At 46.0% G+C, this 18862-nt stretch overlaps 1 protein-coding gene across 1 annotated transcript; it reads right to left on the bottom strand.

Annotated features, from left to right (window-relative positions):
- Positions 1-15557: 15557 nt before the first annotated feature.
- LOC144175734 (uncharacterized) lies at positions 15558-16190 on the bottom strand. Its single transcript, XM_077704763.1, has 2 exons — positions 15913-16190; positions 15558-15741 (listed from the first exon to the last, which is right to left on the bottom strand). Exons 1-2 carry the CDS (start codon positions 16188-16190, stop codon positions 15558-15560), a joined length of 462 nt encoding a protein of 153 aa, XP_077560889.1.
- Between the last annotated feature and the right edge of the window lie 2672 nt (positions 16191-18862).

An 18862-nucleotide genomic window follows, 5' to 3' on the forward strand; every position in this document is an offset into this window, starting at 1 on the left:
TTATAATTAGGGTTTTGCCAAAACAAGCTACAGAAGGGGCTTTTGTATTGAGTATTCTTAAAGCTGGAGTAATTCAAGGCATGTTATCAATAAAGCACTGAAATTTACAGCAAGTACAGGTTCTGAAGTTTACTAGAAAACTGAAACCTACGCTATTAAGCTTTATGAATTCATACCGAATATGTTTGGGATATTTCCATTAAATTGCTAAAGACAAAACTTCCATCAATGCACGCTAAAGAACAAAGACTTAGCTTGAAAAAGAAGTTGAACAGTTAAGCAGGCTACTAAAACAAATATACTGAATGAAATATTACATGTTGCAAAGTACGGAATGCAAAACAGATACAATGTCGCAAAGCTTGAAAATTCTTTATTTAACGCTTTACAACTCCCAAAGTAAGTACAACCTTTCATGTGCCCATCACGATTCATGCCAGGAACATCTTGGCTCAAACTTTTCCCCAACTCCTCGGTCAGCACCTGCAAAACAAAAAGCAACAATTACAGGTTTCTTTCTGCAGCCACCCGACAGAAGTCAAATACATGTAAATTCAAACTTCATGGTTTATGTAGTCCCATATATGGCTACAGCATTAGACACACAAAAAGAATTTTAGCCTGCTTTTGAACTATTTTGGTTGGATCGAATCTACAGCTAATGTAGATCGCAGCAACAAGAACAGAAATCAGCACCGCTTTTGTTGCTCCTGTCGCAAGTATGAATGGGCCTTTATACGCAATACATTCACACGGTGACTGGCTGTTGTGGGGGGACGTAACTATGCGCACCGAAAGCCTGATTGGCCAGGCTAAATGCCTGCCCCCACCCCTCATATTTCAATATTTTTAATATACCAAGTGGCCCAACTCCAAGCTTGGGAGAGTCAGTGGGGTGCGTTTCGATACGATGCATGCTTTTCACCTACGCGCTTAGACGGCGTCTATCTATACCCACCCCCTCCCCCCCTACAGCGCACCTTACGGCTTCTTACACGTTTCGTGACACCGTGCATACATTTCACCTCAAGGCCAATGCATAACGCATTTCCGCAACGAGCTCACACAGTAAAAATTGTTACAACCTTTTCCGTAAACCTGAGGTGAACGTAAAAGTAGCCACTGCGCACACCACGTCGTAGGTAGCGCCGGGCTGAATGTGAACGCGGGCATGCTCAACGTACCGCTGATAGCTTTAAGAAAACGGTATAACTAATTTACCGCGCCTATGTTTGCGAAGAAAAGGTGATTCCCTGAGCGCATTTTTACGCTGTCATTCAAAACGCGCTAAGCCAGTTATGCCTAACTTCGGCACAGCGTACGGCTAGTACGGCATTTGCAGTACACGGAAAGCTAAAGACGATTTCCCCGCCCCCTCCCCACTCACCGGCACTTATAAAAATGTCTTACCTTTCGTTGAGGACGTAAAAAGATGTCTAGAAGAAAGCAGCAGGGTTTCTTTCTCTAAGATAATCGAAGTTCGTTGGCGCTTTGCAACTTGCAAACAAACGCGAATGGCTATGGCTATACGGCTTGACGTGTCTTGATCAGTGTTGGCTTTGCATCGCACAAAGAAAAACAATGAAAAACTTTAGTAACACAAAAAAATACTTTTTAGCCTAATTAGCAGCAAATCAAACAGTACAACATTGCATATCAACCCAACTGTTTTTATAAAACTTTACGATATCTGCTGTCGTTTTTTTTTTAATTCGAACATAACTATGTAAAGTCATCGCCTCCTGTAAAAATACAGGAGGCGATGGTAAAGTGGACCTGGTTGACCCGTTCGGGCCGCAACGAGTTATTTGTGCGCGAGCCAGAAAGGCGCGACGGTTACAGCTACTACAATTGTTTTCTGAGCTTACAAATTGTTTGCCTCCCGAACATAATTAATGCGAGACTAATTACGATGAGTTACTAACATGATCGATGAATATTGCTTCAACCATACAGAGCTCGGACGTCCGTCGGACCAAATTGAACGGACGCTCACGTTTCCCAGAAAAATACATCCGAAGTACGTCCACCAGACGTCGAGCGCGGGACTTGGACGTTCGGCTGTAAAACGGATGTTCTACGGATATCTGTGGTCCAATGGGTACGTTCATGCACGAGCATATCTCGTCTTCAAGCCTGATCTGTCTCGGCGATTTCAACGCTCCCGGTATTCTGTGGCCTTCTTTATCTCTCACTGGTTATGACGTGGAAATAAGCAAAGTTCTTTTAGATTTTTCATTATCCTTTGGTTTGAAACAAATCGTCGAAGCCAACACTAGAGGTGCCACAGTTTTGGATTTAGCATTTGTTAGTCCCCATCTATTAGATAACGGCTATGAATGCGAGGTTACTGATGGCATTTCAGATCACATGGCTGTTCTTGTTTCCATACCCGTTCCGGTTCGCAACAATTGCTTTGTTTACTCTACATTTCCTGATTTTTCACGCGCCGATGACTCCTCCATTATCGATTATTTAAGCGATTCTTTTGACAATTTCGAACAACTTAGTTTATCGAATGATGTGAATTTCTTGGTGGCTTCGTTCGAAAATATTGTTGCAGCCTGTCTACAGCGCTTTGTGCCCCTTAAAACAAAAAAGAAAAATCCTCGCCTCCAAGGATCTCGCGTGATATACTTCACCTGTCGCGTCGTGTTGCGAGGTTAAGGTGTGCAAAACGAAAAGGTGATCCCCTTAAAAACGCCGAATTTAACGAAGCTAAAGAAGAGCTCCGCCTCAAAATGAATTCATCTAAAGATTTTTACTTTAAGGTTACATTAAAAGGTTTACTGAAAACTAACCCTAGGAAATTTTGGAGTTCAATTATACCCTCTTCAGCCTCTACTAATACTATCCTAGTTAACCATGTCCCGTCTAGTGACCCTATAACTAGCGTCACTGCCTTCAATGAGTATTTCCAGTCAGTATTCATAACAGACAACTTCGAAATACCCGATTTCCCACATGAGTCGTATTGCTCAATTGGCGATATAACCGTGTCTGTCGAGGGGGTTCTAAATTTAATTTTGCACCTGGACAATAAGAAATCCTGCGGTCCTGATGGAATGCTTTTCTGGTTAGATATTGTGTCTGGACGAGCGGGTATTTAACTGTAATTTTTAATAAATCTTCATCTACTGCGACTGTCCCGTTAGCATGGAAATTGGCTAAAATATTTCCCATGTTTAAATCCGGCAACAAGCAGTCACCATTGAACTATCGTCCGATTTCATTAACGTCTCAATCATGTAACCTTCTCGAACATATAATCTTCAGTCATATTATGGAGTTTCTTGAATGCAATTACATTTTGTGTAACGTCCAGCATGGTTTTCGTCACGGCTTTAGTACAATAACTCAGCTTGTTGAATTTTCCCATGACATTGCCCACGCTCTTGACAAAGGAAATCAACTTGACGCAATTTTTATAGACTTATCTAAGGCTTTCGACACCGTTACCCATTCAAAACTTCTTCATAAACTTCGCTTATACTTAACAACTCGGCCTTAGTTGATTGGATTGCTAGCTTTTTACATGATCGCTCCCAGTAAGTTTCGTTTAACTCCACAAATTCGTCGGTAGCGCATGTGTCATCCGGAGTTCCCCAGGGTTCGATCCTGGGGCCACTTTTGTTCTTATTGTACATAAATGATCTGCCTAATTATATATCCGCAAACATCCGACTCTATGCTGACGATTCCGTGTTGTACAATGTAATTAACACGAATGATCATATTTTGCTAAATGATTCTTTTGCTCAATTTTGCAGGTGGTGCCAGACGTGGCAAATGAATATTAACTTTACAAAAACAGTCACTTTATTTTTCAGTACACGCAGTTCCGTTTCTTTGTTTAATTATTCTTTCAACGGCTCTTCCCTGCAGCGGGTGAACGAATATAAGTACCTGGGCGTTATCTTCACACCTAAATTGTCTTGGTCAAGGCACATTGATTATACATGCAACAAAGCTCTAAAAAAGTTAGGCTACCTAAATCGTACATTGCGGGAAGCTCCACTCGAAACAAAATTGCTAACATATAAAACGCTTATCCGACCCATCTTAGAATACGCCTGTACCACCTGGAACCCTTATAAAGTATCCAAAATTAACAAACTTGAATCTGTTCAGAAAAAATGCATTCGTTTCATTTTCCGCCGTTTCGATTGGAGCTTTTCGCCGTCATCCCACCTTGCTACACTAGAATTACAACCCCTGTCCGAGCGCTGTGAACGCGAATGTCTTAAACTTTTACATATTCTTACGAATACTCCGCGCTACTCACAACGGAATAGCTATTTGTCAACCGATGAACCTAAATCTACCAGAAATAGCCACAAACTCAACCTTGCAACTTTTTCTCCACGAACTAATCTATTTAAGTACAGCTTCTTCCCGCGAACAATTGAAAAATGGAACCTACTACCAGGTGAAATTAGGTCATTGCCTTTGGAAAAATTTTTGCAGAATTTAAATTGATTGTGGTATGTCAGTTTTGCATAATTTCAATGTCTTGCCGTACTTATTATCTATTATGTGTAAATTTTATGAATAAGTGAATATTAATGTGTTGTGTTTTTTTGTGTTATTCTGTGCAGAAAAGTGTTTTGCATTTATGTACCAACCCACTCCTGCGATAGCCCAATTGGGCTGCAGTATGTATAAATAAATAAATAAATAAATAAATAAATAAATAAATAAATAAATAAATAAATAAATAAAGCCAGTACTCATTGCAAGAAAGATCTACTCCTATGTAGCTAAGATTTAGGGGCATTTTTTATATTTCACTAGCATAGACCAAGCTAATTTAAGCAGAAGCGTTGTAAAAGCGGAATTGCATATAAAACTTTGTGAGATCATAGCGCAAACCGAATTTTCAATTTAAACTCGACATATCAATGAACACTCCCCACCATTTCAAAGCAAGTTTATTGATATCTGTTATCACCAAACATTCAAACTACCATTGTCATTTCAGGATCATAAAACTTACATGTGAAAAGCAATTACTGCTAAGCAAAAATATTAGATTTGAACATTGATGATCCAGAAAGAGAGAATTATGCGGTGAAACATTAGTACATTTAGGGTACCACAAAACAGCTTCGATCCAAGAGCTTTATCGGTTGAAATAACAATCATTGAGACATTGTCTTACCTTGACCAAGCCAAAAGTGCCGACAGAAACTGATTGCAATTGCTTCTGATTTCATTTTTATTATAGCCACCTTACAGTACTGCGCGCAGTGCTGGGTGAATATTGTCATGTAGCCTAAGACGATACATGTTTCTTCAAAAACAAAGTTTATTGGAGCAAAGTGTGTTGGAGCAAACAACTCAAAGAACACGCAAGCAGTGAAGGAGCAGTCAACAAAGTGACATGCACAAGCAAGTGTTGGCAAATCGAATGCCATGGCATTTTCCATGCGAGCATTTATTTTTCCATGCAATTCAATCTGGAACTGTTTGACGAGGTTGAGAATACTGGTGATCAATGAAGAACATTCTAGCCTAGTGCTGACTCTTTCTATCAAATAGGGTACCACAAAACAGCTTCGATCCAAGAGCTTTATCGGTTGATTGCAATTGCTTCTGATTCTGCGCAGCATACAAAAAGGATGGTAACACATGCTCCACTTTGAACACAGATAACACAGCCGGGCATGGCCAGACGCTGAACAGAAAACACATAAGAAAACAAATAAGAAGGAATGCTTCCCAGCAACATGTCGTTAATATGGTGGCCTAGATCCTCGATTAGTACACCTCCTGCAGTCTGTAAGAACATACGCTAGTTAGAAAATACACATGCATAAGCAGTGAAATGAACCCTTGTATGCAAGTTCTAAGAAATATAATCAGAATAAATTTTTGGATACTGGTTGCAAATTTATCGAGAAATATTTATATAGAGACCTTTCTTCCTTCATATCTGGTACCATTATATTTTCAATAGAGAATTTGCTACCTGCATGACTACCCAAGAATTATATATCAAAGGAAAATGCTCCTTTGTGAGAAAGAGTCCCGATAATGGAGCATTGCTAACGCTACCGAAAACTATGCATCAGATTCTAATGATGCAGAGTTTGTTACTTTATGCAGCGTAATTAAAGAGGCCATGCAGAGAAAATGAAAGTTTGGTTTATTTGAAAGATTGCCTCGTTAGAATAACACTGACACCACTTTTAACACAAACTTCACTCAATCAGGTTATATTATTAGAAAAAAAGAGAATGGCCATGCTACCCCCTTTCCCGCACTAGAACCTATGACGTAATATTCCCAGCTGTGCGATTGGCTGAGGCCAGCAAAAGCAAACGCCAGTTAGGCGGGCCTTGCAGAATGAGTTATTTGCATTTAAATTTGAAGCACCGACAATGTTTTTGAGCCTCCATGCGTAATCTCTGAGATTAAAAAAACGCCAGTTTGCCGTGACGCCCAGTCACAGTAGGAAATCACTACGGCCAGGGTATCGCCGGTCATCAGGATCCATATCAGCGGGCCCAATCCGGACCGGGACACCGCCGCTACATCAGCGGGCGCTGTTGTCGAGTCTGCGTGGTATAAGAAGCAACAAAATTAAAAAGAGCGCAAAGGACGAGGACAAAGAAACACAGTAGACGGGACGCGCGCTCACTATCAACTAGTTTATTTCGAAAACCCTTCCCACATATAAATGTCAATACATCAGGGGCGCGCCTGCGCACAGAAGACCTAAAAAAGGCAAGCCACATGCGCGCTACCGATTACGGCACAAAAGGCGGAACTCACTCTCCCGCAAATACACCGATGTCTGGCTGACACAATCTGTGCCCCTTTTTTTAATATGGTATGCCTCCAAAAGTTCACGTGCCACCGTATCCCTGCTGCGGCCCAGTATCTTCAACTGATCAAACAGAGGCACGCATTTACATTCTGCGCAGTGCGCCGGAAGATTCGCACCGGAATCCTTTGTGAGGGACAGCTCATGTTCGCGGGCCCGGTCATTGACACATCGGCCGGTTTGTCCTATGTAGGACTTGCCGCAGTCCAGTGGCAACTCATATACTGCAGCCACTGCGCAATCCACATAACGCAGTGCGTGCTTTTTACCACAGGCAGCCCCTTTCCTGGCATCCCCATGGATGCGCGCGCACAACTTTGCCAGCTTTCGCGGCGCTGAAAAAACAACGGGTACATTGTGCCTGTTCGCCACTTTCTTAAGGTTATGTGTCACCTTGTGGATATATGGAATCACTTCGGGCCTCTCGGTGCTCTTTTGCCTTTCTTTTTCCCTCGCCGTGCCTTTTAGTTTCTGCAGCAGGGATTCTGCAGTCGCCACCAGGATGGTATTTGGATACCCTGACGACCGCAACCTCTGAATCTGTTGTTGAAAACTGGTGTGGGCGGCATGATCGCAAGACTTTTGGAGGGCGGATTCCAGACCGAGCTTAGCAATTGCTCGTTTAACAGTCTTTGAGTGGGCCGAATTGAACGGCAGCAGTGGTTTGCGGGAGCGTGGGTTGTACGCCCAGCATACATGAGATTGCATAACAGAAAGCTTAAGATCTAAAAATTGCAAGTTCCCCTCGGCAGGCAGTTCGTGTGTAAAAGACAAACCTTGTCCCATCTCGTTGAAAGTGTCCAACACTTCTTTGCACCCATCCGTAAAGCTATTAAAACCATCATTAAAATCGATAAAATCCAGCTTCTTAAAAACAACTAAATATCATCTACATATCTAAAAACTTTAAGCACTTCGCTTCCATTAAAAGCACTGTGCAGACTTCTGTCAACAGCCGACAAAAAAATATTGCAAAGTACCGGCGCCACACATGACCCAATGCAGATACCTCGTTTCTGCACATATAACTTGCTATCAAAGGACACGACCGTGGCACCTAAATAAAACTCCAAGAGGGACATAAAGTCGTCAACGCATATTCCAGCACTATTTTGAAAGGGTATGGCACCATTCTCTTCTATGCACTCTCTAACAGCGACAAACAATTCATTGTGTGGGATCGAGTAAAAAAGGTCTTCCACATCCACCGAGAATAAATACCCTATAGAGACATTGTCGCGTAAAAATTCAATCACATCAAGTGACTTTCTTGTTGCAAAGGGGTCTTGGATGGTCAAACCACCCAAATGTTTAAGCAGGTACCGGCTAACGTGCAGCTGCCAGGATCCCTTCTCGCTAACAATAGCTCTAAAGGGTGCCCCCTCTTTATGGGTCTTCGCGGTAAAGAAAATTGACAGACAATTACCTTTGCTCCCCAAAATGTTCTTTGCGAGCTTCTTCAGCTCAAGCTGGTTGCACTTGTTCACGGCCTTAGTCTTTGCTTTTGCCACTCTGGCCTTTACGGGAACAAAGTTCTTTGAAATCGCCACGGCAGCTTTCTCACTGAAGCATGTAAATGTAAATGCGTGCCTCTGAAGAATGTAAATGCGTGCCTCTGTTTGATCAGTTGAGGATACTGGGCCGCAGCAGGGATACGGTGGCACGTGAACTTTTGGAGGCATACCATATTAAAAAAAGGGGCACAGATTGTGTCAGCCAGACATCGGTGTATTTGCGGGAGAGTGAGTTCCGCCTTTTGTGCCGTAATCGGTAGCGCGCATGTGGCTTGCCTTTTTTAGGTCTTCTGTGCGCAGGCGCGCCCCTGATGTATTGACATTTATATGTGGGAAGGGTTTTCGAAATAAACTAGTTGGTAGTGAGCGCGCGTCCCGTCTACTGTGTTTCTTTGTCCTCGTCCTTTGCGCTCTTTTTAATTTTCTTGAAGCCATGAACCAACTCGCCCAACAATCCATTTTATAAGAAGCAAGCTGCGCACTGCGGCCGTCACATTGGCAGCAGCGGCAGCAGGAGCAGCGACACTGTTTCTGAGCCTCGGGTCCCTATTCTCGACTGCACAAATTGCCGGCAATTCAGGCAATTTTCAGGAAGTCTTTTTTGATTGGCTTTCAATTTTGGTCACGTGCTTCCGGTTGACAAAGCGATTGTGTGTGCTGTCGTCATTTTGACGTTTCATGTCGTCTACGGACACCAGTTCTAAAGTTTGCCTCATTTCTCGTTACTAAAGGCGCATAATTCTTGGCCGGCAATGAAAAACCAGACTAAATGCAGCGGACATGACAACGTAAGCCTGTCTTTGCTATTCAACAGCAATACTGCTTGTAATACACCCCCCCTCTGTGATTGGCTGAGAAGGCGCGACGTATTTTAAACAGTTGGCGGGAACGATTACGTCATGCATTGGCAACTTCAGCCTGCGTAAAAGTGACGTAATGCTACGTAACAGCTTGAAAATTGCGGCTGTTTTTGTCGAAAAATACAAGCAAAATAGGGCATAGTATTGCCCCGGCTTACGGCGCCGCGAAATGTGCGGCAATTTGCAGCAGGCGCAGTTTCGCATGCGCGCTGTTTAAAGCATGTTTCCTACCGAAACAAATTATAGTTTAAACTGCTTCCAAGTCAGTGATCATGGAACATACAAATAACGTGCAGTATTTTGCTTTTATGTTTGGTAATGAAATAAAAATTATTTGTTTGGCGTAACCGCAACATAAGAGGGCAGTACAAGCCTCTCCATGACAAAGAGAACCCAATGCATGGCATTTGTCCATACTTGTCCTAGTAAGCTGTTGGGTCACATGATCGAACTCGAGAGAAAAATAACAATGAAAAGTGACTATTTAGTTCATTACAGCGCTTATTGCAGTCGAGCTTGACGAATGAGTGAATCGGCGACATCGGTGCGCTCCGCGGTTATCAGGCGTAGCGCTTCGCTGCTCTTATGTGTCATAGAAGCGATGGTCGCGGCCGTCTTTTAAGTGCGAATGCACTTTATAAGCGACCCCAAACCTTCCACCGCCGGCGGCGGCGGCGGCGGCGGCGGCGTCCGCAGTCCTCCTCTCTATATATAAAAAAAAAAAAAACAACATCCGGCGCCAGGTTTCGATCCGAGGACTTTGCGGCCGCAGCGCGACGCTCTATCGACTACGCCACGGACGCGACTTTTTTTTTTTTTTTGAAACAATAACTTTATTTACACATAAATATACACGTTATGCCGAGTGTTACACATGGTTCAGGAGCAGCTCTGACAGCGGATGTGTCCGTTACATGTTTGAGTGGTAAGATGACAGCAAACGTAAATCCAGGAGAAGAAAAAAGACACAAAGGCAAAGAGAAACCAAACAAAAAAGAAGGACAAAGAGAACAGCAACACAGACTATACAAAAAAAACAAGGGCTGAAGGAATTGTGAGTGTCCTATTAGCTGGCGCTAATCTCTCTTGTACCTCAAAAGAGGGGCTGGTCAACGTAGATGCGCTGGCTCGTTAAACGGTCCAATCACATTTTTTATTTTATTAATGGATTAGACGTGTCCCTTCCTGCGTCTTTCCTCATTGGTTTTGTAGCGCTTCAGCGCATGGCTGCCTCGGGCGAGCTTCCTTCGCAGTTCCAGGTCACAGTCAGATGTGCCCAATGCACTAACCGTCCATTGGACCTCCCGCAGAAAGTGTCGCCATGCGGGTTGTGGGTGGAGGGCGCACTCCACTGCGTCTACCCTCGCTTTCCAGAGGGAGTGGAGTCCAATGGCTAGGACACAATCACGGAAAGCGGGGTGCTCTGTGTCCACGCACAGGAACTTGAGGCCCGTCCAAGTGACGTTCCACGATGTTCTGAAGCACGATTGTATTTCGTGCCAGAAATACATCGCTGTGTTGCAGTTAAGGAAAGCGTGTTCTGCGGTTTCAGGTTTGCCACACAGGAGGCATCCGGCGCCCCAGGGAAGGAAGAAGCCCCGCTCCTGCTGACGCGCCATGACTGGCAACACTGCCGCGTGGAAACGAAAAAAAAAATCTTTTGTGCCGACTGGGATGGGCGATTGCCTGACTCGCTTGAGCACATCGCCTCCACCCTGAGGGACCGGAGGCTGACGGTACAGAGGTGGTGGCAAAGTCTGCGCTACTAAGTCCCAGTATAACTTTCTTGGGTTCACAGTGAGCAGGTATTCCCAAGAAAAATAGGTCTGCAGTGATGCCACCGCGTTCGCTATCTCCCCGTAGAACCCGGTGATGCGAGAGCCGTGATCGACAGACGCTGACGTGGCAAGCCACGGCCGCAAGTGAAAGGAGCCTAGGCATTGGATGGCCGCTTGAAGGAACGGGTCAACCTGGTCGCGGAAGAAAATGAAGCGCTGGACGACGAGCTTGAGTTCTACGTTTATCAGTCCTATGCCTCCCCCCTCCGCGCTCCAGAAGAGATTCGTTCGGCGCATGGGCTCGTATTGTGACCGCCAAACAAACACCGCCCACGACCGGTGTAGCCTCTGTATCGAGCCGGCATCGATGGTGGTGATGCGCGCTGCGTACAGAATCGCGGGGACGCTGATATCAGTGTTAGTAACGCGCCTTATATCTTTAACGCAGTCCTCTCTATATAAAAAAAAACAGCATCCGGCGCCAGGTTTCGATCCGAGGACTTTGCGGCCGCAGCGCGACGCTCTACCGACTAAGCCACGGACGCTTTTTTTTTTCTTTATTTCCAGACAAACACCGCTGTTACAAACATAATACACAACAACAAAACAAACCCATTACACTAAGACATAAAATCACTGTTCCACTCTAGGGTACAGTGCTGACTACTAAAATATTTTCATTTTTTGGACGCGACGCTGATGTCAGTGTTAGTAACGCGCCTTATATCTTTAACGCATTCAAACTACGTCGTCAGCGGCGTGCGTTGGCGACTCAGCGGCGTTATAGCGGCTTGATAACTGCGTGGTGTACACGTGATACTACAAACCCGATGGAAGAGATGGAAGAGAAGGCGGCGAGGCGGTGGGCTGCGGGGGCCGAGCGCAAGCGCCGCAAGCGGGCCGACAACCGTGCATTCGCACTTTCACATTCTCCCCCTCGGGGAAATGCGGGGGAATTTTTTCTGTGATCACGCCTTGAACTTGTAACATAGCAGCAGACGATGGCGTGGCGGCGGTGGCGGCAGGGAAGGTGATAACGCAACAAAGCTTGCATTGAAGCAGAGAGCCAAGCTATGTTAATAAAAGCGATTGAAAGAAATAAATAGATACGGTAAAAAAAATGTGTGATGTTCTTTAGCTCGACAGCCGCCTTTCGCTCGCTTTTGGATCAACGTTACTCGATCGCCTTGTGGTGTTGGCCCCAAATTTGACCCGCAGAAATGTGTTTTTCTTGTCAGCCTCAGCTACCGTCTTAATTTTTATAGTACATGCCAAGTGTTTTTATATCTTTCTTGCACAATATTTTATAGCTTGGTAGCGATCTTTATGAGTGACTCGTCAAATTACACTGCATGTCGTCATAGCTATAGGCGCAGCACGTCACTGATTGCTTACGTCGTGCTTACGCAAAAAAACACGGGCGAAATGCCGGCAATTTGTGCAGTCGAGAATAGGGCCCTCGCTGCGTAATCTTTGCAGATTAAAGAAACGCCACTGTGCCGTGACGCGCCGTCGCAGCAGGAAACCATTACGGCCAGGGTATCGCCGGTCATCAGAATCCATATGAGCGGGTCCAATACGGACCGTGACACCGCCGCTACATCAGCGGGCGCTTTTGTCGAGTCTGCGTGCTATAAGAAGCAAGCTGCGCACTCCGGTCGTCACATTGGCAGCAGCGGCAGCAGGAGCAGCGACACTGTTTCTGAGCGTCGCTGCGTAATCTTTGCAGGTTGGTGTTTATCTTAACCTTACAACTGTATTCAAATTTGTTTCACTGCTGCTGTTGCTGCCAAAGTGTGACTATGTCTTCTAACGCGGCGTGTCAGAAATGCCAAGAAGCATTCACTGAGTCTGATGTGTCTATTGCATGTAGAGAATGCGACTGCAGATTCCACATTGGCAAGTGTGCTGGTATTTCAGCAAAGACTGTCAAGGCAAAGGGCGAAGTCTACTGCAAAGCTTGGAGCTGTGCGACGTGCAGAGGTGCAAAAATGCGCTCACACCAGTTGAAAAGTTGAGCATCGATTCTGACATGCAAGATATAAGAATATGGCTGAAAACCATTAATGAAAAGCTAGATCAGCTACTGGAAGTGAAAGCAACGGTCGAAAAGATTGAGGATTCGCTGCAGTTCATGAGTGAGGAGTATGACGAACTCCTGGCCCGTAAAGAGCAACATGAACGGGCCGTGAAAGACATGCATCGCAGGCTAAACAAACTTGAAATTCGAGATAAAGAAATCGCTAAACCTGATTCTGTAGTTGACAGTCTAGAGTGGAGGAGCCGACAACCTAACCTAGAATTTCATGGATTGGAAGTGACAAAAAATGAGGACTTGCGGGCTAAAATAAATGCGCTATCGGAGAAGTACTCGAGGTTCCACCCCTTTCGAAGGATGATGTAGTCACAATTCACCGCCTACCAGCGAGGCGAGATAACATCCCGGGCATAATCTGCTGCTTTGCCAAGCTTGCAGATCGAGAGAACTGGTGGCAAAACCGAAAGAAGCTTCTACGCTCCCATGACAGCCCATTCATACTAGAAAACTTGACACGAAGAACCCATGCTCTGCTTTTCGAGGCCAAAAACTGGGCGAAAGAGGCACATTTTAAGTGTGTGCGGCACAACAACGGACGAGTGCTTGTAAGGAAGGCTGACCGAGACAAAGATGCAGTTGTCACGTGTGTTGGTGACTTAAGCAAGCTGGTGTCATAACTTAGCTAAGCAAAATGAATTAACATGCCAAATAAACCTCTTGAATAGTATATTTTGCCCCATGACTGTGAAACTGCTTTAGGGAGGACATATTTGAAATCCTTCAAATTTTTTCATCTGAATGTGCAATCTATTACAAGTAAGGAGTCTAACCTAACTTCTTTGTTCCAGCAAGTAGGGCATGACCTTGATGTCATAATGTTAAGCGAAACGTGGACTACCGATGAATTAAATGTTTTCTGTCTTCCGTCTTACAAGACATCCTATATGATCGCACATGCAGTCGTGGTGGCGGTGTTTGTATTTTAGTAAAACAAGGTTTCAATTGCGAATTGATAGAAGAATTTTGTGTAGTCGAAAACGACTGTGAATTCCTCTGTGTTCAAGTAGATGGTGTAATACTTGCTGTCTGCTATCGACCCCCGAGCGGGATGACACCCCCTTTTTTTGATTTTCTTGAGTTATTTCTAGATTTTGTAGGTAGAAATAGGTTTGACGTCATCTTAGGTGGCGATTTGAATATAAATATGATCGGGCACAATTTCACACAAACCAAATTAGATGTGCTGTTAACCTCTAGCGGTCTTTCAAATGTGATCAACCTTCCTACTAGAATAACGCCAACTTCATCGTCATTGAGCGATCTTTTCATAACGAACATAAGTTCCGACAAATTAAGAAGTGGGGTAATTGCAGCGGAAATAAGTGATCACTTGCCGATATTTGTATGCTCGTTAAAAAATATGCCACTCAAAAAACATCAACGAACACACCCATTTCAATGCATAAATGGAAAAAATCTTTCTCTATTCGGCGAAAAATTTCGAGTGCAGTTTGGGAGAGTGTACTTAGAAAAAGTGATGCAAACAGCCCAGACAACACCAAACATTCTAAGGACATCCCAAAAAAGGACCTAAATCCCATGTCCCATAAAGCACAGCCTATGGGCATCCCTGGGACTTCCGCACTGGGATAGTCCTAAAAATGTCCAAGAATGGCTGTGATTGGGATACATGCGGAAGCGCATGTGTGCTTTCATGTTGATTCGGTCAGCCCAATGTTTTATTTTTGCGTGTACAAGAATAAAACGCATAGGCGCTCATATGCGCGTGAAAGAGGTACAGCCAAGGTACAACCATACAGCAAAGGCCTTGCGCGTCGACCTATAGAAGCACACCTGTAGGTTGCGCGTGATTGTTACAGGAAGTGCTTCAGAGAACGGCTATTAAATCAACTAAAAACGCTGCTTTTGAGCACGGCAACTTTCTCAGGGAGGAAAGAACCGTCCCGCTCAGGTGGTCTGCTGCTTGGTTCTGGTTCTGGGTCTGCCTTGCTGCCATTTTATTTCGTATTTATGTAAAATATTTATAACTATAAGTTAAAAAACTAATTTTTTTTTCATTTTAGTTATACCGCAATACATTTTTAAGGCTTGAGTCCATCGTCCATCGGGAATCTCGCTGAGCCGCTTCTCGAAAGCTAGTTTGGCCACTGCCTCGGGCGCCTCAAAGGAGGACCAACCCATGTCCCCCTGCACCGCCTCGTTCGGCACAAAGCCGTGCACACACAGCGCAGCCCGCCCGACCTCTCGCTGCCGTGTCTCCATTGCCTGGCGGGAGGACGACGACAAGCAGAGCACGGCGTTCCCGAAAGTGAGCGCCGGTACCGCCACCGCTTTCCACAGTGCCCGGGACACCTCGAGGCGGCTGAAGGCCCATAGGGCGCGCGACTCGAGGAAGGCCCGCCAAGCAGCCGCCTTCGCCCGAAGGTCCTCTTCGTAGGCCGCGCTGTAGTGGGGTTCATTTGAGTTCGTTACACCGAGGTATTTATACCTGGTGGTCCACTGTATTGGGTAATCCTGCTAGAGCAGTGGTGGGTCCTCAATGTCCTCGATTGGGCGACATGACATGGTGGCGGACTTCCTGGCGTTGAAGCGGAGCCCCAACGACGCGCCCTCGCTGGACACGATGTCGAGTGTGGATTGCAGCTCCTGCGTGCTCCCCGCCAGCAAAACAATGTCTTCGGCGTAGAACAGGGCGGGCAACCTGCGTACACGCCGCCCTCCGTTTTCCATGTAACTGAGGTCAAACCCCAGCCCACTCTTCTGGAGGCGCCCATCCATTCCGGCCAGGAATAGCATGAACAGGAGCGGGGAGAGCGGGCAACCCTGGCGCAGCCCTCGAGACACCTCTACTGGTCCTGTGAGCGAGTCTCACCAGTGGATCACCACCTGCGTGCCACTGTATAGGCTGATCAGCAGCCGCAAGAACTCGTCCGGCAGGCCAAGATCCCTGAGGGTCTCCCACAGCTTGGGGTGTTTCACAGTGTCATATGCCTGTGCGATGTCTAGAAAGGCAAGCAGGAGAGTGCGTTTTTCTTTTGCGGCAATCTTCATTGCCTGCGTTACAACAAACAGGTTGTCCTCCAAGCACCGCCCGGGTCGGAAACCATTTTGCAGCTCCCCCAAAACTTGGTCCTTTTCCGCCCAGGCCATCGCACGTGCACACAGGATGTGGCCCAGGAGTCTGTACAAGGCTGAGGTGACCGTGATGGGTCGGTAGCTTTCAGGCCGGCACTTTTAACCACCTTTCTTGTATATGATCCTGATCAGGGGCGTCTTCCATTCATCCGGGATGACACCATCGCACACGACTGCATTCAGAGCATCCAGCAACAGCGGCCGAATTTTTGGCCCCATCCTCTTCAAGAGCCGTGGGGAAGGGGGGGGGGGGGATCCCGTCAAGTCCTGCGGCAGTCTGTCCCGAGAGGTGCAAGGCACGTTGCAGCTCACCCTGTGTGATTGTTTCAAAGGTGCCCCGCTGCTGTCTCTTTGAGGCTGGGGGTGTCCCGCACATGTGTGTCCAGTCTGGCCGCCATGTATTGCTCCACGAATTGGAGGCAGTCCGTACCCTTGTGCTCCGCACCTGTCGCTGTATCCCGCAACATCGGGGTGCCATGATGGAATTCGTTGGTTGCTAGGTGAATACCCACTACTGCCGCCAACTCTAGTAGGCAAAAAGACGGCGGGCAACGCTGTGAGGGTGGCATCATGGCTGCGCTCAGGTTTAGCACGGTTTCAATACACGGACTGGCGGGGCAGATTTTCCTCTAGAGCCAGTAGTATTAACTCGATGTGACGTACATTCCGTTGTAGGTGGGCTTGGCTTGAATTTCGTACAATTTCTTTTGGAAACGCATTTATAACAAGTAAACCTATTTAAAACTACATTTTATGTGTTTATTTGAATGTATTTTGTCCATGGCAGTGACCGTGAATCAAGATGATAACCCTCAGTTACGTATTTTTGCATCGACGCACTTGTGGCATATTCAAGCGAGCCTTTCGTTGGCATTTCTTTGCTACTCTGCGATTGAAAACCTGCGTGCGTGGTGGAGATTTTCGTTTTTTAACTACTTGTCTGCTTCGCGTCAAGTCTACAAACTTTAAGCTGGTATGTGTATTTTTCAAGCACCAATAAAAGTTTGTATATTCCATGCAGAGTGCTTGTGAAATTTTGGCCGTCTGCTCGGCAGCAATCAAGCTCGCAGACGATCGTTTATTTCCCTGTGTGACCGAGCGCTGCGACAGCGACTGCGTTTCTTCATTACCGCAGTTACTGTTCGTTACGGCCCGCTCACTGAAAGCCACCGGTAGCGAAGAAACGAAGGGCGTGCTATTCGAGAGGCGGATTGCTTCTGCAGGCATTTTGAACAAGTCAACATTGCTATTGCCAATTTATTGCCCCCTTACTCCCCCCCTTCGTTCCGTTGGCGAGCCAACAACAAGGCGATGAAAAATCGTCTGTTCCGAGAAGCCGCGGCTCAACGCAGCAGCTCCGTCGTGCTTGCGTTGCGGCACATCCGGGTGTTCGCTTTTAGACAATCAGGGCTCGCTCAAAACGGACACTTTTGAAACGGGAACAAAACGGACAAAACTTCAGAATACCGCCCCAGCACAAAGCTCACGCGTTCGCGCACTGAGCAGCCGCTACCGTTAGACCATAGGCATCACAGCACCCCCTGTCGACGGAGATTCGCTCTACGGTCTCGGGTGACGGTGCGCGACTTTGCGGTGAAACCCGCACAGGCACTTCGCCTGCTTCGTAGAGCTTCCCGTTGTGATTCTTCGGACAACGGCGACCAAGCGAGCTTCGTTTGTACCCGTACAAACATAAATGGAACAGTTTGCACAATTCGTGAGGGCGTGGGTGAATTCCCGGGAAAACCACTGAGGCCGGGAGGCCGTCGCCTCAGCCCAGAGCTCATCCCCGGCTCCTAAATGCGTCGAATCCAACAACCACAACAACCAGAAGAAATACAGTTAAACTTTGACGTAGCGAACCCTTATGTAACGGATTCCTGCATTTAACGAAGTTTTTCAATTCCCCATTGCAGCCCCACCGAAGCCTCTGCGTTTTTGAACGCTATGTAACGAAACGTCGCGGCGGTTAACCTTGATATGACGAAGTCGGTGAGCTGATCAGTCATTGTTTTTTCTTCTTTGAATGAAAAATCGGCCGGAGATATGAACTACTTTAGTCAATAATAGCGCTACCGTAAGGAGCCAGCAGCAATGAAAACGTCTGGAATCGCCTTATTACGAAATTAATGATGATGATGGTGATGATGAACGGAGGGGCTAGCACCATCCCGTGACTAACGTAGCACTAACTTCTGGTTCTGCTTGTGTAGCTTGACACCACTGCAGCTAGAAAGAGTAACTATATTTTTGCCCGCACCGCCAACTACCGTGCGTTTCCACGTGTGAGTGCGGTTTCGGCTCCAGACATGTTTTGAGGGACTAGGCCGTCCTGTCGGCGTGTAGTCGCGCGTCGCCACTTCTATTTGTGGTAGCAGTTCGTCGGTGATGAGTGCTACTGTTAGCGCGAAACCCCAAATGTTGTGCATTTTCAATAAAAGTTCACAATTTAGTATGCCGTCTCCGCTCGGGAGAAAGAAGAATGTTGCCGCCTGGTATCGCATCCCTGCTCGCACTCTCTCAACAATCCTGAGTGCGGTAAACAGCATCGAGTTCCCAAAAGCGCACCCTTTAAGCGCAATTTTGGTTCTCGCAATGCGTTAATGCAGCCGAAAAGTGTCAAAAGGCAAAAGCGATACTTAAATTACGTTTGTTAATAGGGGGTTAAGTAAGCGTGCTTCTTCGGA

The sequence above is a fragment of the Haemaphysalis longicornis genome, unplaced genomic scaffold (genome assembly GCF_048455015.1).
Source record: "Haemaphysalis longicornis isolate Haplotype H1 unplaced genomic scaffold, Haemaphysalis longicornis Haplotype H1 scaffold_3, whole genome shotgun sequence".
NCBI classification, from domain to species: Eukaryota; Metazoa; Arthropoda; class Arachnida; order Ixodida; family Ixodidae; genus Haemaphysalis; species Haemaphysalis longicornis.